The sequence below is a fragment of the Nicotiana tabacum genome, chromosome 3 (assembly GCF_000715075.1).
Source record: "Nicotiana tabacum cultivar K326 chromosome 3, ASM71507v2, whole genome shotgun sequence".
Lineage (NCBI taxonomy): Eukaryota > Viridiplantae > Streptophyta > Magnoliopsida > Solanales > Solanaceae > Nicotiana > Nicotiana tabacum.
In genome coordinates this window covers 168,497,025-168,522,316 of record NC_134082.1, presented here as the reverse complement: position 1 = coordinate 168,522,316, position 25,292 = coordinate 168,497,025, and the positions used below count along the sequence as shown (strand labels likewise).

The window sequence follows — 25,292 nt, the reverse complement described above, 5'->3', positions numbered from 1 at the left end:
ACGTGCGTGAGCGACCTCCATTTCTCATTATATTGTTCTAGTTAGAGTTGCAGTGCCCCGGTGGGCGATGTGAAGCTGATAGTTGACGATGATGCCAAAGACAAAAACAAAACAATAAAAAAGTATGAATAAATGGCACAGGAATTGGGAAATTGACAAAGTTAGGTAAATGGAATCTATAGCTAAAAGGATTCTATAAGTCTTGTTTTGTCTTTTTGTGTTCATTGAAACATTCTATATAATCAAAATCCCTCCATACATGAGAACTGAACAGGTTTGACTAAGCCGATGAAGTCAACGCCGGCAAAATTGAAATTTGGAAATTTGTTAGTTCCAAGTGTTCAAGAGCTTGCCAAACAGCACCTTACCAATATTCCGACCAGGTATGTCCGTCCAGAACAGGAATCTCCGGCCATATTCGCCGGAACGGCGGTTCCTTCTGTCCCAGTAATCGATCTTAAAGAGTTGATGTCTGGTGATTCCATGGATTCTGAGCTTCAAAAGCTTCACTCAGCTTGCCAACAATGGGGTTTCCTCCAGGTTTATTTTCATTCGTAATTTGCTTAATTATTTTTTGCTTTCTGTGGCCTCTTGTATTCATAATTTGGCGCTTATGGGATTGTTGACATATTCATTTGGAGTTTTCTTTCAATTAAAGTTCCTAAACCCGAACCAGAGGCGGATCTAGAATTTAAAGGTGGCGGGTGCCAAAATTTTCTTTAATGTACACCTTATAAGAACTACTAATATATAATTTAACTACTAATATATAATTTGTTCGGAACGATTGTCCGGTTGATCTTTTAGTTTATTTGGGCAATTTAATAAGCACTTTATTTGCAAATATAAAAATTACATCAATTTTCCAGACCCTACTTATGAGATTTCATCGGGTATATATGTTATTATTGCCGTATGAAAATTACATCTCAGACATTAAGAAGCAAATATAATTAACATTTTAAAGAAGGAATCACACTTTTATCATTAGTAATACAAGTAAAATCAATATTTTTCACTAGGGAACTATATTTTTTTGTATGCTAAAAATAAATTTGCACAAGTAAAATAAAATCTTTAATAAGGGAACTCCATCGATCAGAATAAAATAAAAAAAAATTCAATAGATAAATTATACCCCATAAATAAATGCGTAATTAGATAAACTACAAGATCTAAAAACTTAAAATCATAAATCTAATGCTTGCGAAATATTCATCATAATTTATTACTAAAGAGATTTAAATTGTATTGACCAATCATAGAATAACACAAATTTTTTATGTTATAATAAAAAAAAGAAATTTTAAATTAATTTTGATCTCAATCTAAATCAAGACCCTAGTTTTTTTTATATTGAAAGAAGAAACTAAAAGATTTGAGATTAAAAGAAATGCTTATATTATGAAATTTCTAAATTTTGGAGGCTCTTATTTGAGTGTTCTTGCTAAATATCATAGATAAAGTAATAGAATAAAGGAAAACAAATAAAATAATAAACGACAAATAAGAAATTGGAAGGTAGCCAAAAAGGAAAATGAGTGGGAGAAAAAAATATAAAAAGCACGATGAAAAGGAAAAGTCAGACAAGGTTCAAGATAAATTCCAACTTGAATTTTACACGAGAAAAGCTTTCAAAAAGGTCTACTAGTCATGGCACCTTTGTCAAGTTTGCGGATGGGGTGGCAGGATCATATATTTAACCTAGTTTAATTTTTTTTATACATAAATATATGATAATTTTACCAACCGAGCGGGTGCCATACCACCCCCACCCATAAGGGTGGATCCGCCCCTGGCCCGAACCCTTCTTTTGTCAACCAGCGAAACTGATATAACCTTTTCTATGTGGTATTTTTGAATCTTAAAGCCTTTCAATATACTCAACACTACAAATTTGTAACAACAAATCTAATTCATTTAGCTATTAAAATCTAAAATTTTAGTACGATATTTTTAGTATTGTAGCTGGTTTCGAAATTTTTTATGTTTCACTAATTACATGACACACAGGTCTAAAATATTTTACAATGTTATGACAAATATAAGTACTATTTTGATGTCAAGCTAATAAATTTTCTTGCATTTCGTAGTTCTTTTCCATTTTATTTTTAAGATTCTTAATAAAATTTCATCTATTTAGCTCATATAAAACAATCTAACACATGCTAAAACTTGGACGGTACTGGAGTACTTATTTTCAGCTTTTCCATTTTCCTCCAAAAAAATGGGACTTAGATTTAACTGCTCTCAAGGATTAAGCATAACATCACATTAATGGAGTCTAAAAATGCATAAGATTCCATGTCCCTTTCCTTCTCACTTTCTCACCTTCTGGGAGATCTAAGCTTTGTAATTGTGAAAATGTCTGAAGCAAAATTTTCTAGCACATCTGTTTGAATGTTTTAGGTTATAAACCACGGAGTGACACCTTCAGTAGTGGAGGAGTTCAAGAGAGAGGTTACAGAGTTGTTCAAACTTCCAATGGAAGAAAAGAAGAAGCTATGGCAACAGGGAGACAGCTATGAAGGTTTCGGGCATTTATTTGTTCTATCGGAGGATCAGAAGCTCGATTGGAGTGATATGTTTGGCATAACTACTCTTCCCCCTCATATGCGGAAAATGGACTTGTTCCAAAAGTTGCCTCCCAAGCTCAGGTGCCTTTCTCCTCACTATCTCTTTCTCACACTGTGGTAACTAGTGGCAAAACTAGTGATTTTGGTAAGGGTGTTCACGATTTAATATGAATAAAAAGTAGATTTTTAATCTATATACATGGTATCATTTTCTGGCGAAGAGTGTTAAGTGTTAACCTTAAAACAATCACATTCATTTCTCAAATGATTCTGAGGTCTTTAAATAAAATCAAGTGCAAAAGGTCCAAATTTGCCCATCAATTATTGTACCATTAATTCTTGAACTATGAGTTAGGTCCCTTCACTTTTCCTCGGCGACCTACAAGAAAACCGGTAAGATCTTAGCATCAACAATTTATAACCAGAAAATGAGAAGGACCCACGTAGTTTCACCCAAGCTTCATTCTGGTCATGGGTAGATCACCCAGGTTCGAGTCCATAAGCAGTGACAATTGACTTATGAAGACTTGTTTTCGCTATGGCTCCAGTGGGCTTAACCAAGCCACTGCCTATGATGTAAGATAGTTTGTTATTCACAACTTGGGAAGTGGGTTGTTCCCACATCGGAAGAGAGAAGACAATTTTGAAGTTTTTTAAGTACTTGTCCTTTTTATGTCTTTGATTTAGGACACATACTTTTAAGTATGTGCAATTAAGTACACTATATATTTATATATTATAATCAAGACTTGGGCTTGGGTGCGGACCGGGTCGGATCCTAAAATTAATTATTTTATTTTTGTGACAGAAAAATCAAATTATTTGAATTTTAAATTCAAAATTCGAACAAATAGTTATGTCTGTTATGAAAGGGTCCAACCGAATATGTCTGTTTGTGAAACAAGACATCTTTTCTGAAAGGGTCTGTTGGTTGTCTATAAATACACAAGAATTTCCAACGAAGTGGCACACAAAAAAAAATCACAAGTATTATTACAGGCTTTGTTGTATCCTGAAGAGAATCGTTTTGTATTTCCCTAAATTAGTATACAGGCGATAACTCTTTAAGAACAGTCGATTTTCACGCCTCAAAGCCATTTTTTGTTTATTATTTTCTAACATATGAGTCACCAACACATTCTTCAACCGGCACGCGGTCAGAGCCCTGGCTCCTCCTCCTCCTGCTACGGAGCTTATTGGTTCCCTGTTCTATTTCACAATATGTACCTTGAGCTATAATATTCTTGTGGCATAATAATGCGGACTTGAGATTAACCAGACTTGTGACTACTTTTTCTGTGGGAACTTGTTTTCTAACTTGAGCCTTGATCTTTAGTCTCCTCATCTATGTTTGTATGATATGATTGAATACTTTTGAAATGCAGGCACAGCATGGAAGCATACTGCAAAGAAATGAAGAGCCTAGCAATAAGCATCCTATGTCAATTGGCAAAGGCTTTAAGGATGGATGAAAAGGAAATGAGAGATCTATTCAGTGATGGTATGCAGTCAATGAGGATGAATTATTATCCTCCTTGCCCTGAGCCAGACAAGACCATTGGCCTCAGCCCTCACTCTGATGCTGATGGCCTCACCATCCTTATTCAGCTAAATGAAATTGAAGGTCTCCAAGTGCGAAAAGACGGTGTTTGGGTGCCTGTAAAACCACTCCCAAATGCTTTGATTGTGAATATTGGCGATATGATGGAGGTAAGTAATAACTTCCTTGTCGAGTAACTGATTTCTCAAAGGGTGGTAATGTAGTGAAAATTGCAGTTTTGGTGTGCAAGTTATAGGTTAAGTCTTTGTTTTATTGACGGTGTCATCTTGTTTCAATTATTAACATTTCCAAATTTGCTTGAAAGGATTTGATTCAGACTTTGCGAGTTAATAAATTTACAGATAATTCAAAGTATCCACCCTTCCTCTGAGAAAAATAAGATCCTTTGAGGAAGGTGGAAGTAGGACCAGAGGTGGACCCAAAATTTAAACTTGATCGATTCAACCTTTAAGGTTTTTAACATGGGAAAAGGGCCAAAATTGTACCTCTACTATTGAAAATTAGTCACGTTAATACCCGTTTCTACTTTCCATCCAAAAGCATACCTGCCGTTAGTAAAGTATATAAATTTGTCCCTAACCCTAACAGATTTCCTATGTGGCACCGGGGACCACAAAATAACTTGCCAATTAAGCAAATTTTGACCCGTTTATTTTAGAAACCCGCCCCACTAAAATTTGCCTAAAAGATGGTGGTGTTAAGAGTTGTTCAAGGAGGAATCAGGTTAAATTTAAACCATTGCTAGTGACTGCCATTGCCGGCGCTGAAAGCTTTGAAGGTCCACTAAATAAATTGCTGCAGATTTTCTTTTTTTTTTCTTATTCAAATATTATATTATATTTTACCTAAACCTAAAGCAAAACCAACGAAAAATCCACCATGCCTCCACCTCTGTTCATCTTAATGATTCAGTCTAAAATTTACCACCTTCACCTTCACCCATCACCATAAAAAGGAAAACAACCAGCTACCTCCCATTACTCTCGAGGGACCAAGACTATTCCCAAAAATTTCGCTTCTCCCTCATTTATGAGACCAACTCTCACCATCTCCATTATCTAAAATTATTTTCAAAGGAGTAGAGATACCCCTTCTGTCCGATAGAATTTCTCTCACATCCCCTATCGAAAGTTGTCACAAGAAAAAGGATGAAAGTGGAGCGACTTCTGTTGAGGTTTTCAGTTTGGGCATCAGTCGGGGGTCTTCTTCTTTTTTGTTGATTAAGGCTGGGAGTTGTAGATTATCCGATGTACAGGTGAATTGATGGCTGATGGCTGGTGTTGTAGTGGAGTTCCACCAGTGTTTTTTTTTTTTGGATGGTTGTTGGAGGATAGGTCACTGCTATGTCTAAAAGATGGTGGTGTTAGAGTTGTTCAAGGAGGAATCAGGTGTTTGGAAGGTTCTGATTTTTTAGGCTGTCTGACGTGGTGCTCCGTTAGGCAAGTTATTTTGTGGTCCCCGGTGCCACATAGGAAATCTGTCAGGGTTAGGGACAAATTTATATACTTTAGTAACGGCATGTATGCTTTTGGATGGAAAGTAGAAACGGGTATTAACGTGACTAATTTTCAATAGTAGAGATACAATTTTGTCCCTTTTCCCTTTTAACATTGAACTTATTATTTACTTTTGAACTTGAGTCCAGAAATTAAGATTTGTTAGAAATTTTATTGATTTTTGGTTGTATATTTATGTTCCATGTAAATGATACTGGGTTCGATTGAACTCATAGTATATAGACTCCATACACCACTGAGTGGGCAGTCTTAATGTTTTCATGTGATTTAGTTTGCTAAATTATATGGCTAATTAGGTTAAAACTTGCTTGATTAGAACAAATTGGAGATTATATGACTTATAATTAGCTCAAGACATGTGGATTAAATAAAAAAACTATTGCTAATCCATTCACTTGCAAGTGAGAACTTATATAATCCTATTTTTGTAAGGAAAGAGCTCATTTTCTAATAGGATACTAATAAAAATTTCAATGGTGTAAATGTGTTAATTGACTTGGCAGATAGTGAGCAACGGTGTTTATAGGAGCATAGAGCACAGAGCAGTTGTAAATTCAAACGAAGTGAGGCTATCTGTTGCAACATTCTATACCGCCAACCTTGACTCCGAATTGGGACCTGCACACAGTCTTATTGGACCAAATAATCCAGCAATTTTCCGTAGAGTTCCCGTGGAAAAATATTTACTGGATTTTTTTTCACGAAAAATTGATGGAAAGTCGTATGTTGATTTCATGAAGGTAGAGACGAGGGATGACGAGTCCTAGGTAGAGTTTGATACTCTTGTTAGTTAGTTTATCTATATCACATGAAATGTTCTTATAAGTTACTTTTGCTGGTGTAATTTGGAGTTCCACTGTTTGATACTGTAAAATAGAAAAATAGTACGTACGCTCTTTGTTTCATTATATGTGAAGAGTCTTTTTATACTTGATACGGAGTTTAAAATGTTTAAGTTTTTGTATTATATTGGTATAGAGAAGGAAATAGTTACGTGGGTTAGACATTATATTTTTGGGTTGTACATCTTATCTTGCCTCATGTCTGGATTGATTTTGTTTTAAGGATGGCCTCAGGCTTTTTCACGACTTTATTTTATGATAACTGTTGCACTATTGTACAGAGTCACCCGTTGCCCCATTTTTATTTTATGTGATTGTACAAAGTCACATGATATTCAATTGCATGTTCTTACTTTTTAGGTTCATTATGTTATGATTGGGTCAAAGGTTCGCTCGGTGGACGTCAGACTTGTCAGATGCCCATCTGCGACCCTTCAGTTTTGGGTCATGATAGATTAATTAATTAGATTTAGGTATTTAATGGAGTATTAATTAGGTAAGATGTTGACTATGATCAGAAAACTTTCAGATATCACGTGTTTCCTCATGTTTATAAAATGATATTCTAGGCTACCTTAAACAGAACAAATAAAAGTACCCATGTATTATAGGACCCCCTTGTATATACATATTACACGTTACAATTTCATATCTTTGTACGCTTACTATCTAAAACATGTTCTCTTAGAGGAAGCTGGGAAAAAAAACTCATTGATGGAAAAAGCAAGCTCGAGAAAGCTAGGTGGTTTTTTGAAAGTTCCCTATGTTCGAGAGTTGGCAAAGCAACAACTAGCTGTGTGATGATATAGAGAAGACTATCTTGACATCCAATCCTTCATCCTCTTTCATATTGCCTCAAGTTCCAGTTATTGACATGGAAAGACTGCTGGCAGTTGGAAATAATGATCATCATGATGATTCAGAGTTTGAGAGGCTTCATTTTGCTTGCAAAGACAGGATTTTTCCAGGTATATTTCAATGATCAACCACTGTTCATTTTAGGTAAGTTATAGGAATAGTGTAAATGGTTAGTGATGACTCATTAGTCATCAACAATTACCCAGGGCGACCCTTCCATAAAGCAAGTAAAGCAACCACTATGGGCCCCATGTGTTTGGGGGCCTATTTTTTATTACACCTAATAAACTATGTATAACTTTTAAAAAAATGTTCTGTAAAGTGAAAAAGTTTGATTTCTTTCTTTAACAAATAGATAAGAAGGATTTGCAACTGCTATGATTTCTACCAAGGAAATTGCACTTGAAATGAATATCGAACCCGAATTTCCTAAGAAACGTGTGATATATAGGAAGTGACAATTTGATGCGAATGTTGATAATGAAATCTCAAAATCTTTCGAAGAGTACTTTAGAGTTGATTACTTTTATACATAATAGACCAGACTATTTTTTCACTTCAAAATAGATTTGAACAATTCACAGCATATGAAAATATTTTTGATTTTCTATTTGGCGGTAAAAACTAAGATCACTAGATGTTAAAAATTTGAAAAAAATATTGCCTTAATCTTGAATGTTCCTTAAAGCATAATAATCAATTCGTATTTAATGGTTTAGATTTATTTTCTGATAAAAGTATTAAGGAAAATAGTACAATTAGAAGATAGCAGTTTAATTAATACACTTAATAAAATAAAAAGATTTTATTCTTTTTCAAATGCCTAAATTGCTTATGGAATAATGTTAATAACTCATGTTACCGTTGCTTCAGCGGAAAGAAGTTTTCATAAATAATATTGATAAAATCTTACCTAAGATCAATAATGTCACAAGAAAGGTTAAATGGATTAGCCATATTGTCAATTGAAAATATTTATTAGGAGTTATTGATTATAAGTAAATTATTAACAACTTTGTATCCAAGAAAAGCTAAAAAAAATAGACTTCAAATAAATAATAATTTTTTTAAAAAAGAATTAAGGCCCTCATAAAGTTTGGCTTCAAGCCACAAATCGGGCCGCCCGTGCAACCACAAGCCAAAAGAATATAATATACTCCACTTTACATATAACAACAAAATTCAACAATCTTTTAATACTCGTTTCATGGATTTGTACAAATATTTCTCATCCTAGGTAGCCTTTTCTTGTCCCACCAATTATTATATGCATTTTTTTGGGTTGCCTGCTTCTACTTTTATACAAAAACAAAGCTTGATGGTGAGATCTATTTTCGTGTCCCACGAATCTTATATACTGATTTACCAAACCTCAATGCAAATGGAGAACTAGAACGAAATTAGAAAGTAAAGAATAAATTATCTTTTTTTATTTTTATTTTTTATGAAGTAAGGTGTTATATTGATGGCACCAAGAAGATGCAGAAATTAGAAAAAACTTTGGACTAGCTCCTGAATACAAAAACAACAATTGAAGCAGGGAGCTAAATCCAAAGATCAAACTACTTGATTGTTAAACTGAAGTAAGAGAACTAATGAAATCTACTAGGGAAATTGCATCATTTACAGGGTCTAAATTACTCCAACTGAAAAGATTCATCAAACACTTGGATTTCAGTGAACAGCTAGGAGTTGAAATGCCATCAAAACATGTGGTTCCTTTCGGTCCAAATACACCAGAAAATGCAAGCTGGAATCATCTGCATGTTGATTGCCAAAGTCCCACATCGGTTGTGGGCAAAATGTTTAGGGAAATTTCACCTATAAAAGGAGGCCTAATGTTTAGGATTGAAACACACCTCTCATTTGCTTTCTTATCTTCTTAAGGCATTTGTATCTTCTCTCTTTTAGTATTGTTTCACTTGTATTTTTGGAGTGGAATAAAATATTGGTTGTGTCCGAGGAAGTAGGCAAAATTGGCCGAACCTCGTAAATTCTAGTGTTCCTTTTATTGTTGCTTTATTGTCTTATTTATTATTTGGTGGCTGCAATAATTTTTGGTATAGTAGTTGTGACTCATTCACACTATATACATTTGGCTTCCGCAACAATTGGTATCAGAGCCAAGGTACTGTCTAAGTATGCTCTGTGGTTGCAGCATAGTCTGATCTTCCACATCAGAAAAGATTTATCTTGGTAACTGTGTCAGGGTTCTGTCTTAGTATGCTCTGTGGTTGCAGCTTAGTCTGATCTTCCACACCAGAAAGGAAATAATCTTGATTTGTGTCGTCAGCTATTAAATAATATTCGTGTCAAAATGGGAGACAATAAACAAGAAGAATCTACATCAAGTGTCAATAATACGTCATCGTTGGCATCTTCACTTATGACAAGAATTGCGTCAAATGCGAAATTTGCGGCAGAAATTGTTGACGGATCAGGACATTTTGGGATGTGGCAAGGCGAGATTCTAGATGTCCTTTTTCAACAAGGGCTAGATCTTGCCATTGAAGAAAAAAGACCAGATGTTATTGGAGAAGAAGATTGGAGAATTATCAACCGTGTTGCTTGTGGTACCATTCGATCCTACCTTGCTAGAGAGCAGAAATATCCATACACAAATGAAACTTCTGCAAGTAAATTATGGAAAACACTGGAGGATAAATTTTTGAAGAAAAACAATCAAAATAAATTGTACATGAAGAAGAGACTGTTTCGCTTCACCTATGTTTCTGGTACCACAATGAACGAACATATCACCAGTTTCAATAAATTGGTCACAAACTTGCAAAATATGGATGCAACTTTTGATGATGGTAACTTGGCCTTGATGTTATTGGGGTCACTTCCTGATGAGTACGAGCACCTTGAAACTACTCTACTCCATGGGAATGCCGAAATTTCTCTCAGAGAAGTTTGTTTGGCTTTGTACAGCTATGAACAAAGAAAAGGAGAAAAACAGAAGGGCGGAGAAGGAGAAGCACTGGTTGTGAGGGGTCATCCTCAAAATTAAATGAGGACAAAGAAGGGAAGATCCAAGTCAAGATCTAAACCCAGCAAAGATGAATGTGCCTTTTGTCGAGAAAAGGGGCACTGGAAGAAAGACTGTTTGAAGTTGAAGAATAAGGCCAAACATAACAATGGAAAGGCCATTATGGATTCAAATGTAGCTGATTGTGATGATTCAGACTTCTCATTAGTTACAACAGAGTCATCAACATCATCAGACATATGGTTGATGGACTCGGCTTGTAGCTATCATATGTGTCCCAACAGGGACTGGTTCGTGGAATTTCAAGAAGGAGAATATGGAGTCATCCACACAGCGGATAACATCCCTCTTACCTCATATGACATTGGTTCAATACGATTAAGGAACCATGATGGAATGATCAGAACATTAACAGATGTTCGATATGTACCGGATTTGAAGAAGAATCTCATCTCTGTGGGAGCCCTAGAATAAAAAAGGTTCAAAATCATTGCAGAAAATAGAGTGATGAGAGTATGCTCTGGTGCACTAGTGGTAATGAAGGCTAATCGGAAGAACAATAACATGTACCACTATCGTGGTAGTACAGTTATTGGGACAACGACAGTGACGTACAGTGACGACAAAGAGGCAGAAGCAACCAGGCTATGACACATGCGCTTGGGACATGCCGGAGGAAAATCCTTGAAAACTCTATCAGATCAAGGATTGTTAAAAGGAATAAAGACTTGCAACTTGGAGTTTTGTGAGCATTGTGTCAAAGGAAAACAGACAAGGGTTAAATTTGGTACAACGATCCATAATACTAAAGGTATTTTGGATTATGTACACTCTGATGTTTGGGGTCCTTCCAAAACACCTTCATTGGGTGGGAAACACTATTTTGTAACCTTTGTTGATGATTTTTCCTGAAGAGTGTGGGTGTATACAATGAAGAGCAAAGACGAAGTGCTGAGAATTTTTCTCAAATGGAAGACGATGGTGGAGAATCAAACAAGCAGGAGGATCAAGTGTATTCGCACAGCTAATGGAGGTGAATACAAAAATGATCATTTCAATAAGGTTTGTGAAAATGATGGCATCGTCCGACACTTCACTGTCAGACATACACCACAACAGAATGGAGTGGCAGAATGTATGAACCGGACCTTGCTGGAGAAGTTACGATGTATGTTGTCCAATGCTGGCTTGGGCAAAAATTTTTGAGCTGAGGCAATTACATATGCATGCCACCTCATTAATCGTCTACCATCTACTGCTATTGATGGCAAGACACCATTTGAAAAATGGTATAGAAAGCCTGCTGTAGATTATGACTCTTTGCACGTGTTTGGCTCAACCGCATATTATCATGTGACAGAGTCAAAATTAGATCCAAGAGCAAAGAAGGCTATTTTTATGGGGATTACTTCTGGAGTCAAAGGATATCGCTTATGGTGTCCTATGACAAAGAAAGTAATATTCAGCAGGGATGTTACCTTTGATGAATCTACTATGGTAAATAAGGTAACAGAAGATACCAAACAAAATGAGGGTGCTTCTAAGCAGGTGGAGTTTGAGGGAAAATTTATTTTTCCTACACAAGAAGCAGAGGAGGAAACAAATGAAGATTATCCTCTGGAAGAAGAGCCAGTAGAGAGGGAGATTCCAACTCAGGAACCTCAACAACAACTTGAATCAATAGCAACCAGCAGGCCAAAAAGGACAATAACAAAACCTGTTCGTCTCATAGAGACAGTTGCTTGTGTCACCTCAATTGTAGCTGATGATGTTCCTACCACTTATAAAGATGTAGTCCAAAGTTCAGAAGAAGATAAGTGGAGGATTGCCAAGAATGATGAAATACAATCCCTTCATCAGAATCATACATGGAGATTGGCCAATCTCCCGAAGGGAAAGAAAGCAATTGGGTGCAAATGGGTATTTGCAAAGAAAGAAGGATTTCCTAACCAAGAAGATGTTCTACAAAGCAAGATTGGTGGCCAAAGGATATGCTCAAAAGGAGGGAATTGATTACAATGAAGTATTTTCTCCAGTTGTAAAACATTCCTCCATTAGAATTATGTTGGCTTTGGTAGCACAGTTGGATTTGGAACTAGTTCAGATGGATGTAAAAACTGCGTTTTTACATGGAAACTTGGAGGAGGAAATCTACATGACTCAGCCAGAAGGATTCAAAGTTGCTAGAAAGGAAAATATGGTGTGCAAACTTGAAAAATCGTTGTACGGATTGAAACAATCTTCTAGACAATGGTACAAAAGATTTGACAAGTTTATGTTGCGGCAAGGGTACAAGAGAAGCAAGTACGATCATTGTGTGTATTTGCGCAAGCTTAAAGATGGTTCCTTTGTATATCTTCTCCTATATGTTGATGATATGTTGATAGCTTCCAAGAATTCAAAAGAAATTGATAAGTTGTAGATTCAACTGAAGAAGGAGTTCGAGATGAAGGATCTGGGTGAGGCAAAGAAAATTCTTGGCATGGAGATAATAAGAGATAAACGTTCAAAGAAACTCTGTTTATCTCAGAAAGAATATTTGAAAAGAGTACTACAACGTTTTGGCATAGATGAAAATACTAAGCGAGTTAGTACTCCACTTGCTCCCCATTTTAAGCTAAGTACTACTATATCGCCAAAAGATGAAGCTGAACGAGAGTATATGTCAAAGATACCATACGCAAATGTTGTTGGTAGCTTGATGTATGCAATGGTCTGCACGAGACCTGACATTTCACAAGCTGTTGGAGTTATTAGCAGATATATGCATAATCCAGGAAAGGAGCATTGGCAAGCTGTGAAGTGGATTCTACGGTATGTTCATAATACTGTAGATGTTGGATTAGTTTTTGAGCAGGAAGACAATCAGTCTGTAGTTGGATATTGTGACTCAGATTTTGCGGATGATCTGGACAAACGAAGATCAACTACTGGTTATGTGTTTACTTTTGCAAAGGCACCAGTTAGTTGGAAGTCTACTTTGCAGTCAACAGTTGCTTTGTCTACAACAGAGGCAGAGTACATGGCTATTACAGAGGTTGTGAAGGAGGCAATTTGGCTTCAAGGGTTGCTAAAGGAGCTTGGTGTTGAACAAAAAAGTATCACAATTTTTTGTGATAGTCAAAGTGCTATTCAATTAGCGAAGAACCAAGTTTATTATGCAAGGACGAAGCACATTGATGTTCGATATCATTTCGTACGAGAAATCATTGAAGAAGGTGGAGTCACGGTGAAGAAAATTCATACTACAGAGAATCCTGCTGATATGCTGACAAAAGTGGTGACTGCAGTCAAGTTTCAACATTGTTTGGATTTGATCAACATTGTTTAACACTGAAGATTGAAGATGAAGACACAACCAAAATTTGTTACTGAGAGAAAATTGAAGATGTGGAATTTTGCAAGGTGGAGATTTGTTGGTTGCCAAAGTCCCACATCGGTTGTGGGCAAAATGTTTATGGAAATTTCACCTATAAAAGGAGACCTAATGTTTAGGATTGAAACACACCTCTCATTTGCTTTCTTATCTTTTTAAGGCATTTGTATCTTCTCTTTTAGTATTATTTCACTTGTATTTTTGGAGTGGAATAAAATATTGGTTGTGTCCGAGGAAGTAGGCAAAATTGGCCGAACCTCGTAAATTCTAGTGTTCCTTTTATTGTTGCTTTATTGTCTTATTTATTATTTGGTGGCTGCCATAATTTTTGATATAGTAATTGTGACTCATTCACACTGTACACATTTGGCTTCCGCAACACTGCAAGATCTTCTTGATGGTTCTATCAACTTTCCAGAGACTCCAACTTTCCACTGCTTCCTTTATAGTGTGAGGAGTTGCCCAACTTACGCCAAAAACTGATAAGAACATGCACCACAGATCAGCAGCCACTGAACAATGCAAAAACAAGTGATTGACTGATTCTGATTGTTGTTGACACATATAGCATCGAAAGTAAAGAATAAATTATCAATTATATATTAAAAATCATTTACATATATGAGCAGTTGGTGAATCATGGAGTGAGCTCATCATTGGTGGAGAAAGTGAAGTCAGAAATCCAAGCATTTTTCGAACTACCAATGGAAGAGAAGAAGTTTGAGCAAGAAGGGGATCTTGAAATATGGGCAAGCCTTTGTTGTATCTGAAGAGCAAAAGTTAGACTGGGCAGACTTGTTTTACATGATCACTCTCCCTACCAATTTGAAAAAACCTCACTTATTTCCTAAGCTCCCTCTCTCACGTAGGTACTCTCTCTCTCCCCCATTATAGAAAAGAAACAAGGCACGTTAATGTTACACAAAACCATACTCTTTATAACTCATAGTCATGCTCAACTATCAGACTATAGGTCTGCCCCTGTACCTGATTTAATGTTGGACTGGGACATACAAACTTTAGAAGCATGAGCAACCCAGTGTACGAAGCATCCCGCGTTCACGCATGGTGCAAGGGAGGGCCATACCCCTAGGGGTTTGTAATATAGACAACCTACCCTGATACTAGCGTTAGTGAAAATATTACAACGGGTCGGGTCGGATATGGTTCGGGTCGAAAACGGGTAATGAAAAAAAACAGATAAATTATCCGACCCGAACCATATTTAATACGGATAAAAAACGGGTTAACCGGCGGATAATATGAGTAACCATATTCTCCATGACTTCTTGCATATTGATTACTTTTGGGAGAATTCTTAGTCTCCTAACTTGAGGAACCCCCAATTTTAGGCTCTACAAATGTAAAGTTAGACCTATTGGTTATCTATTTTCTAAATGGATAATATGGTTCTTATCCATATTTGACCCATTTTTAAAAAGTTCATTATCCAACCCATTTTTAGTGGATAATATGGGTGGTTAACTGTATTCTTTGAATCATTTTGCCACCACTACATATATATATGTCAATTAAAGTTGAGTGACTTTTTGATTACAAAAAAATTGAATGTCTTTGGCTCAATAAAGTTGAAATTACCCCATGTTTTCTGTAATGCTCAATGCTTTATATAAAACTAATCTAAGTGGCTTTGCCTTTGAATCTAAAGATAGACCTAGTAGTGAAAGATTTAATTTATGTATATAGAGAATGCAAACAACTTCTTGTAGTATTGATAGCTTAACTAGTTGTATATGTAACTTAACTTTTTTTCCAGGTTAGCTAGTACTTATAAAAGTTTTCTGCACTGTGTATACAATTTTATTTTTCCTATCTAATTAATCTTTAATCATTCTTATTTATATTATCGGACCATAAAGGGATGCACTGGAACAATACTCAGCAGACCTCAAGGAACTTGCTATGAAAATTATGTACAAAACGGCAAGAGCTTTAGCCATGCAAGCTGAAGATATGGATGTACTGTTTGAAGAAGGGCTGCAAATGATGAGAATAAAAATTACTACCCTCCTTGTCCTCAACCAGAGCTTGTCATGGGCTTATGTCCTCACACTGATTCTATTGGTCTAGCCATACTCCTTCAGGTTACTGAAACTGAAGGTCTTCAAATCAAGAAACATGGAGCTTGGATTCCTATTTCACATCTTCCTGATGCCTTTATTGTCAACATTGGAGACATTTTAGAGGTGTGAAATAAAATTTATTGTCTTCTTTTTTGGCTCTCAATGGTTTATGACATTAATGGTGGTATAATTGGTTTGCAGGTGGTGACAAATGGAATTGATAAAAGCACTGAACATCGAGCAATAGTTAATGAGGACAAGGCGAGGATCTCCATTGCTACATTTTTGAGCCCCAAATTGGATGGTGATCTAGGTCCAGCACCTAGCCTCCTCACTCCTCAAAACCCTGCAAAATTTAGGAGGATTGGAGTGGCTGATTACTTAAAGGATTTCTCTCTCAAAAGCTCGTTGGGAAATCATACCTAGATACTATAGGATTAGAAGTGGAGATGATGGGGGCAATTGAATGTTGCATTCTTGGATGCTTTTTCTCATGAATGTTTCATGTTTACTTTCTTTGTTGCTTCTCTCTGTGATGCATTCCAATTTCCCCGCTTCTTCCCTCTCTGTGTTTATGCTTCTCTGTACTGAGTTCCTATGAAATAAAGAATTTTATTATATGACTATTGGTTTAGCAGAGATGTCACTGAGGCTGGTGCTAATTCTTGTAATATAACTTCTTCATCTACTACTAAACGAACCAAAAGGTAAACTTCCATTGTCTAAGATACTTTTGTAACAAGAAGATTAAGGAGTCGTTTTGGTTGACTATCCATAAAATTTTGCCAATTTTTTGTGCATAACAGATATGTATGGGACATATGAGATTTAAGCGTATCCATTAATTAACTATACTATAATTGGATACTTGGTCTGTATGATGAATATGTGTTCCTACCAAGTAAATGACTTCCCTGGGTATTTCTGCCTGATTTGTCCATGGTTCAATTTTAAGCAACCCAACATTATCATTTGAATGTAGCGAGAAATATTCTGCTTGGATAACAACACTGCTTTTAAGAGGAAGAGTAATTGTTGTATTAATGGCCTTTTTTGAAGCAAGTACAATCCGTCTTATCTGGAGCAAAGCTTAAAAGGTGAAGAGAACAAGATAAATTTATACTTCAATACAAAACCTAAAAAGCCAGGAATGAATTTAAATTCCACATAAGGATCAAAGACATGAACTTCATTTTTGATTTCTTAAAAACAAGCTAAAAGAAAGGCACGTGCATGAGTTCCAATTTAGTGTGTGTTTGAGCAATTGTTGTAGCAATGGCTTGTTTAGTTGGACGGGTTACACAGCTGAAAGGAAGGACGTGTCCACAGTCACGCCCTGTGCTATCTGGAGAAGGTGCTCAACATCTAATTCGGGGAAATGTTGTAAAAGCTTTAAGTTGTCAACGAAATCACCACTCAGTAATTTGCTTTTGACACATATTAGCATAGCACAACAGATCCTCAGAAGCATGTCCTGCAAACGACACATTACAAGTGGTGTATTCAGCCACCAGTAAAATGAATTTGGAATTGGTCGACAGGTACTTATCTATTTTCACTCTGTGATATTATTAGGTCAACCCTCTAAATCTATACATACAAAATACACACATAATATGCTGTTGTACAAATTGGATGGTAATGAAGGGAGAACAACCTGAAGGCCAAAGGGATTGCTTAAAAGTGTATCCCAGATCCTTAAGATGTGATGCAGGCTAAACTCCTGAGTAAGAAGCAGAGTGATCCACCTAAACGCATAGAATTGCGGCTCAACCTGTTTACTTGCACATAAAAGCAACTCTCAAATAATTTGAGGAATTAATTAGACCAGAAGATTAAATGCAAACAATTTGTCAGTGCTTAAGGAATAGGTTCACCTTTGATTTATATTCAAGATGGTGCCACAATTCCTCATCATTGGTTTTCAAGAACTTTGACAAGTTTGAAAGAGTGGAGTGGATACCCACAGAACTGCTATCTAATTGTTGACAGAAGTGATCCACACAGCCACTCATTAGTATAACAAAACAGGAAAAAGTATCTGCTTCTAAATTTGCCTGCATAGCGGAAAAGCAAATGTTGCTTTTACTATTTATGGGTTCTGAGAAGGAGTTGGGAAAGGCAAGAATTTAAATAATGAACAAATTTGAGGAAAACACTTACAGTATTGTGCTCATTGCTATCAGTGCTGAAGACATAGTATAATGGGGCCAAGACCTCATTCATGCCTTGCACATAACTAATTACCGGATTTAACTTTGCAAACAAAAGAAGAATATTTCTCATTGACTCCTGCAAAGCATAGATCGATAAAGGCATCACAGACTAAAGTCACCATGATTTGCAGGGTTAGTTGATGGTGAAGAAATACTTAATATCAGGAGTTGAGAGATATAAGTAAAATGTTACCCTATTCTTCCTAGATAGTGGAGAGTCTCCGGAGAAGAATTCTAAATCTGGATGAGTTCGTTGCAAATCACGGTCTATTTGAACTGAAATTTCTGAAAACTAGAAACACCATTGTTTTATTGTCATAAAAAAGTATATCTGTGAGCTAAAAGGTTCCAGAAGAAGTCACAGTGCAGTAGGTGCTTGCCTCAAAGTACTGATGCCATATACTAGCTTTACCCAAGCTTAGTGGATGATCCTCTTTAGAAATGTTGTAGCGTTCAAGGGGCTCATTTGCGTCGCTGCTAGTAGCATGTTCAAGGAATCTCAAGCTTTTATCTTTTCTCCTTGACAATTCTGACTGTCTAAATTAAGGAGTGTTATTTGATATACAGTCGTATTAAACAACACAACTAAGACCATAAACTACAAGGTAGTGGAAGCTTACGGGGTTTAGTAAAAGCTCCTCTTTGAGCTTAGCATATTTTAATCGACTCTCAGTCAACTCCTTTTCCCATAAATCACGAGAAGTAGGTAAATACCCCAATAATAGCTGCAATTTATTATCATGGCAAAACAATGTTAAAAGTAATAAAGAAGTTCAGACATAGAGTAATAGAACTAAAGATTGCAAGAATCTTGTATTGAATCTTAGAACGAATAAAGATTCTTTCAGAAGAAAAAAACTACTATGTCGGATTGGATTCAACATTATATTCTTCTACATTCAATAGAAATACTTTTTGTCAGCTTAATCTCATAATCTTGTTCACCATTCAGTTCTATCAGGTCATAGTATTCGTTCATCCAATACACACGCTATATTCGTTCTAGTTTAATCAGTGTCATTCTTCTACTTCCTATTCCAAAGTAACTTCCAGTTTTACATCTTTCTGATACGCCGTTCGTCATTGCATACTTATTTAATCTCAATGATCAAGAAAAACAGACGTATGTTTTCAAAAGAAAATACTTGTGGTGATTACAACACATTGGCTGGAAACAAGTACATAATTTTGGTGAAAAAATGATTATATTAAGGGATCAGGTAATTAATAGTAAGCACAGGTATTTTACCTTCCAAATTTTTGCTCGCAAACTCCCTCCATCAGGAATACCTGAACTGGCAACTCTTTGCAACTTCTCCAAATTAATCTCCTTCTCAGAAATCTGTTTCACCAACATCACAGAAACCCCAGAATTGGCAAAACCATTAGGCTATTTTACATATATAGTCAACAAGTGAGCATTTTGCATAGAAGCTCTAAAATTTACTTTGTGTGCAGGAATTATACTAGGAACTAGGAGTGGCAACGGGGGGTCGGGTCGGATATGGTTCGGGTCTAAAACGAGTAATGAAAAAACGGATCAATTATCCGACCCGACCAATATTTATACGGATAAAAATAAAATAAAAAATAGGTTAACCGGCGGATCCATGAATTCTTGCATATGATCACTTTTGGGAGAATTCTTAGTCTCCTTAACTTGAGGAACCCCCAATTTGAGGTTTTACAAATGTAAAAGTTAGACCCATTGGTTATCCATTGATTACTCATTGATTATCCATTTTTTAAATGGATAATATGGTTCTTATCCATATTTGACCCATTTTTAAAAAGTTCATCATTCAACCCATTTTTTAGTGGATAATATGAGTAGTTAACTGTTTTCTTTTAACCATTTTGCCTATTAATTGAGATAAATGGTAGTATGTGGATTAGCAAGCAAATGCCTTGGCTGTCTGAAACATGATAAATAAAGTATAGATCATCCATAATCAAGAGTGAAAATAATGAAAACAACTAATGAAAATTATGTTAACCAGTCTCACCTCATGTTCAAGATCAGATCTTTTTTCATTATCATCATTAATGATTGCGTGTACAATTGCTCCCAAATTCTTATTTGCCTTTTGGGGAACACTAAGCTCCTCGTCAAAATCATAAGTTTGATCCTTAATCATATGTTTCAAAGCAAACCCATGAAGCTCAAAAGTGCGTAATTCTTCACCTGCAGATTCATCTCTTTTATCAGACCCCATATTGTAATTTCCTTCTTCTCTACCAACCACAAAGCTACCAAGCATTTCAGGAAATACTAATTTCCTCGCTTTTTCTGAAACCTTGAGCTTGCTAATTTTGGGCACCATTTGCTCGAATTTCTAAGGGTGAATTGGAAAAGAAGTTTCTGCTTTCACTTCAAAAGTTAAAAAAAAAAATTAAGTTTGGAAGGATTGAGGCATTGTGGGGGGGGGGGGGGGGAGTTTGGTTTCCTTGAATTTGTTTCAGAGCAAGAGAGGAATGACAGTTAGCCGTTGAATGGTAGGCGGGATTTTTTCATCTAGCGGAACAATGAACTTTTACACTATTAACTTAATTAAAAATCAACTATTGGATATTCGGAGTTAACTTTACCCACTATATTAGTAATATCATATAACTATTCTTTTGGTTAAATTTGTATACGAAATCGAGCTCGCCTATAACATGGTAGGTCAGGTTCGGAATATGACAATAAAGGACCGAAGATCGATCCCATGTCCGACCGGGCTAGAACCCGGGGTTAGGACGCCTGGCTTCGAGAATATCGAGGCCATGATCCCAGAATCGATCCTAGTCCCGAACGAGCTCCAAGCAACATTGTTAACATAGCCAACAGAAGGCCAAAATGTCCGTGACTAGTCGGATATTACGACGGAAATCTCGGCACTTATCAATAAGGGGCCCGCAATCAGCAAATCAAGGGATTTTTTAGCATTTATAGAATTGTACCTAAAGTAGGACTCCTCTACCATATAAAGGGGGCCTTATAATTAATTTAAGACACTGTAACACACATCCAAAGCAATACATTATTATTTCTCTCTTTAAGCTCTTATTCTTCCGTATCTTAGATCAACCGAAGTGCATCTAGTCCCAAGACTGTAACTGTTCCATTCGTGTGATTTGAGTTTACTTTATCATTGCTTATTTCAATTGCAACTTAATTTATCGCTTTATGTCAAGATAGATTCTCCACAATTTTTTATACCCTAATCGAAATCTTATCGTGGATAAGTTCAGTGACTCTTATTAAGCTAATCTTCTCTAGTTGATTATAACACCCTAATCCAAATTTTCATAGAGTATTTACTTTATTTCAGTCTTGTAATTGTCGCATGAAAGTTGGAATAAATTATTACCTGCATATATACGCGATAGTGCTACATTTTTAGGAGTCGACAAGGCTTTGTAAACGTATCTTTCAACAAAACAAACAAGTTCAAACAAATAAAAACGTAAAATGTCAATTATTTTGGGTACAACATGACCCCACAATATATATGGTGATCTTACATTCTCACAAGAAATCTTCAACTTAATAATTAAAATCTATAATAAAAAATGTTACACTTCAATTTATTTTACTCCGTGTTCAATCGTTTAATCATCTTAATTTGACTAGGCACTGATTTTTTTTTTAGAAAAAAAGACTTTTTAGTTTTGTAGTATTAAATTAAAAATGTGAGTAATGTACCAAAATATTATTTGAATCTTATGGCCTTAATCATGTCATGTCATGTAGAGTGTTAAATTTAAAACTACCAAATATAAAAAGCAATAATTTTGTCGAAACAGCTAAAAAGGAAAGTAATGCGCAGTGAGTTTATTTTTTGGAACCGTCCCACATGTATGATGTATCTAGGACATTAATTTCCTTATGGCTTCTAGAGGTTAACTGTCTATTTTCCGTTTGGTCTTTGTCTATAGTATTCTTACCACTACCAATTGGACCCGAAAAACGTGTAGATGCAAAAGGTGTAAGTTTTGATGACCTCTCACGCAATAATCTTATCCCTCCTTTTCAATTTAGGTGAACCTATTCATTTGTTAGTCTGTTCTAAAAAGAATGTTATCTTTCTAAATTTGGTAACTATTTAGCTTAAACTTACAACTCTATCTTTAATGAAAAGCTTTTATAACTACACAAATACTCTGGATACCTTTTTGAGTTGTTTAGGACCACAAATTTCAAAAGTCTTCATTTTTTTTAAACTCCGTGCCTAGACAAACATGGTCACATAAATTAGAACGGAGTTCTTCCTCATCGTAACCTTATAATCCTTGTTGAATAATCAAATTTTGGGATCAGAAAATAGTTTAGGACTGGACAGAGATAGAAAGGAGCAACGTCGTAGAATAAATCAATATGGCCATGGAAGCACATACGACTGAGCTAGGAGGTTCCATGAAAGTTCCTTCTGTTCAGGAGCTGGCAAAGCAGAAATTGGTGACGATTCCATCGCGATATGTACGCGATGATCAGGACCGTTCAATCTCATCATTAGACAAGGAAGTTCCAGTCATTGACATGCAACATTTAAACTCTACTGACTCTATGAATCTCGAGCTTCAGAAATTGCATTTTGCAGCCAAAGATTGGGGTTTCTTTCAGGTACTTATCTATATTTCCTAGTGTTGAGATTTTACAGGTTGTAACTGAATATATTCAAGAAAATAGAAGTGAAATACGAATAATTTGTGTATGCACTCAATATGCTAACATTATTTGCAGTTGATTAATCACGGAGTAAGTTCTTCAGTGGTGGAGAAAATGAAATCTGAGATTCAAGAATTCTTCAATCTGCCATTAGAAGAGAAGGCGAAGTTTGAACAATTGGCAGGGGATACAGATGGATTTGGGCAACTGTTCGTTGTCTCTGATGAACAAAAGCTTGACTGGGCAGACATGTTTTGCTTAAAGACCTCGCCTACACATTTAAGGAGGCCTATATTTTCCAAACTTTCCCTTCCATTTAGGTATGTATAATGTCCTTTTCTAGTAATCAACCATAATATTCAACAGTTGTCCTGAGCGGAGGGTCTATTGGAAACGTCTCTATCTTCACAAGGTAGATGTAAGGTCTACGAACACACTACCTCCCCAAGATTATACCGGGTACTTGTTACAAATCTAATATCAGAATATTTGTTAGGTGTGTGTGAGAATAAGTCCACATGAAAAGTAGGGAAAAAGGTACTTATGAGACTTGAATATTCTTAATGGAGTGAAACATTAGAGGAAAATCATGTTGGCTTGGACCAAAGCAGATGTCGAATAATATTATACAATGTTAAGAGTATTTTTGAGTGGTTTATTAGTTGCTCTGATGGTAAGCAACTTCCACTTCCAACCAAGAGATTGTGAGTTCGAGTCTCTCCAAGAGCAAGATGAGAAGTTCTTGGAGGTAAGGATGTCGGGGGTCTATTTGGAAACAGCCTCTCTACCACAGGATAGGGGTAAGTTCTGCGTACACACTACCCTACCCAAACCCCACTAAGTGAAATTATACTGGGTTGTTGTTATTAGATGCCGAGCTAAGGCGGCTACTGTAGGTTCGCCTGAACCATTGTTTTTGCCTTGAATTATGTATTACAACACATATTAGAAGATCATATGATTTTGAACGTACTAACTCTAGATTCTGAATTTCTGATTTCACCTCTGAACTTTATTACCTAAATCGGAATTTAATTTTATAAATCCCATGTTCTTGGAATATGCAGAGAGACAATTGAAGCGTACTCAGAAGAAGTAAAGGAGCTAGCAATGAAAGTTCTGGACCTGTTGGGTAAAGCTCTGGGGATTGAAGCAGAAGAAGTGAACAACCTTTTTGGAAAAGGGATGCAATCAGTGAGGATGAATTACTATCCACCCTGTCCACAACCAGAACTTGTGATGGGACTTTGCCCTCACTCTGATGCATGTGCCTTAGCAATCCTTCTTCAAGTCAATGAAACTGATGGTCTTCAAATTAGGAAAGATGGAATTTGGATTCCCGTTTTACCCCTCCCCAATGCCTTCATAGTCAATGTTGGAGACTCTTTGGAGGTACTTTCTCCATTCAATTTCCACTACTTATTACTGCCCACCGTCTTATTTTATGAAGGATTAGAATATATTTCAAATATATTTCCCTCAATTTCAAGAACATTGTTACTTTTTTTTTAAAACTTCTGGGAGTATCAATTTCACAAGCATTTTATTAAGTGGTCTTTTTTTACTAAATAGTGTTAGAGTTAGTGTTAGTACTGATATTTCATAATTGCATTATTATTTGAAGTAAAGGAAATACCAAGAAGTGACATTCTATCTATGTAACTTCCTCCATTCTTTCAAATTTGCTTATTTACATTTAATTTGCATTGTAAGCTATTGGTAAAGACGTCAATAATACTAAACACCAAGGATTGAAGATTCTGAAACTATGACTATTATGAGTTTATTTGTTTTAACTGTCTAATAACTTGGTACTGTGCTATATCAAAATTTAAAGCTCTTAACTTTTCTTTTTCCAGATTTTTTCAAATGGAATTTACAGAAGCATAGAGCATAGATCAGTGGTGAGCGCAGTGAAAGAAAGAATCTCCATAGCAACATTTCATAGTCCAAAATTGGATGGTGAATTAGGTCCAGCTAAAAGCCTTATTACTGCTGATAGTCCACCGATATTTAAAACTATAAATGTACATGAATATTTTAGAGGATTCTTCACCCGTAAACTTGACGGGAAATCATATGTGGACACCGTGAGAATCACTTGTGAAAATGACCTATAAAACCTTTTATATGAAAGATAAAATAAAACAAATCACTGCTTATGTATTGGAATCATGCTATGCTTTGATATATAGTTACAACTTTTATGGATGGTTGTTACTAACATCGTTTTATAATCGTTTGTTTCGTATTGTAATATTTCGTGGACATAATATTTGAATAGATTATATCGTTTGTTATTGTTTAAATAGTAAATTTTTTTGTTATTTACTTTCAATGCATTGTATTGTACAATAAGGTACTAAAATACTTGTTATTGCTACAAATATTAAATTTATCAATAATTACAATAAATTAATTTGATACAACTTCGCCATCGTATGTGGACACCATGCGAATCACCAGTGAAAATGACTCTTCCATCTCAATTCTCAACCATAAATTATAAAGACTATTCCGTCCGACTTGTTCCAAATTTTAAATTATCTGACATTATTTTCTAATTAATAAATTTGTTTCTCAAAGAATGATATATTTTTGTATTTAAAATAATAT

The 25,292-nt window shown here is 35.7% G+C and overlaps 3 protein-coding genes and 1 pseudogene across 5 annotated transcripts; 3 read left to right on the top strand and 1 right to left on the bottom strand.

Annotated features, from left to right (window-relative positions):
• LOC107790223 (protein SRG1-like) lies at positions 1-15,740 on the top strand. Of its 3 annotated transcripts, XR_012708013.1 has the most exons (6): positions 1-540; positions 2,410-2,657; positions 3,962-4,286; positions 6,158-6,421; positions 7,185-7,464; positions 15,603-15,740. XR_012708013.1 is itself a non-coding variant. In XM_016612130.2 (5 exons), exons 2-5 carry the CDS (start codon positions 289-291, stop codon positions 6,419-6,421), a joined length of 1,089 nt encoding a protein of 362 aa, XP_016467616.1. In that variant the 5' UTR covers positions 1-165; positions 275-288; the 3' UTR covers positions 6,422-6,583. The 3 variants fall into 3 exon arrangements, 2 of the variants coding, with proteins under 2 accessions (XP_016467616.1, XP_075106274.1); XM_016612130.2 differs by lacking the exons at positions 7,185-7,464; positions 15,603-15,740 and having other exon boundaries at positions 1-165; positions 275-540; positions 6,158-6,583; XM_075250173.1 differs by lacking the exons at positions 7,185-7,464; positions 15,603-15,740 and having other exon boundaries at positions 164-540; positions 6,158-6,583.
• Positions 7,371-16,440, top strand: LOC107766749 (oxoglutarate-dependent flavonoid 7-O-demethylase 1-like; annotated as a pseudogene).
• Positions 16,441-16,834: 394 nt separating this feature from the next.
• LOC107766746 (uncharacterized) lies at positions 16,835-20,439 on the bottom strand. The gene is made up of 9 exons (XM_016585583.2): positions 20,029-20,439; positions 19,272-19,364; positions 18,643-18,747; positions 18,403-18,555; positions 18,216-18,314; positions 17,970-18,098; positions 17,684-17,863; positions 17,464-17,580; positions 16,835-17,280 (listed from the first exon to the last, which is right to left on the bottom strand). Exons 1-9 carry the CDS (start codon positions 20,344-20,346, stop codon positions 17,104-17,106), a joined length of 1,371 nt encoding a protein of 456 aa, XP_016441069.1. The 5' UTR covers positions 20,347-20,439; the 3' UTR covers positions 16,835-17,103.
• A 1,540-nt stretch (positions 20,440-21,979) lies between these two features.
• LOC107766748 (oxoglutarate-dependent flavonoid 7-O-demethylase 1) lies at positions 21,980-24,992 on the top strand. Its single transcript, XM_016585585.2, has 4 exons — positions 21,980-22,631; positions 22,752-22,996; positions 23,744-24,068; positions 24,536-24,992. Exons 1-4 carry the CDS (start codon positions 22,386-22,388, stop codon positions 24,794-24,796), a joined length of 1,077 nt encoding a protein of 358 aa, XP_016441071.1. The 5' UTR covers positions 21,980-22,385; the 3' UTR covers positions 24,797-24,992.
• Positions 24,993-25,292: the final 300 nt, after the last annotated feature.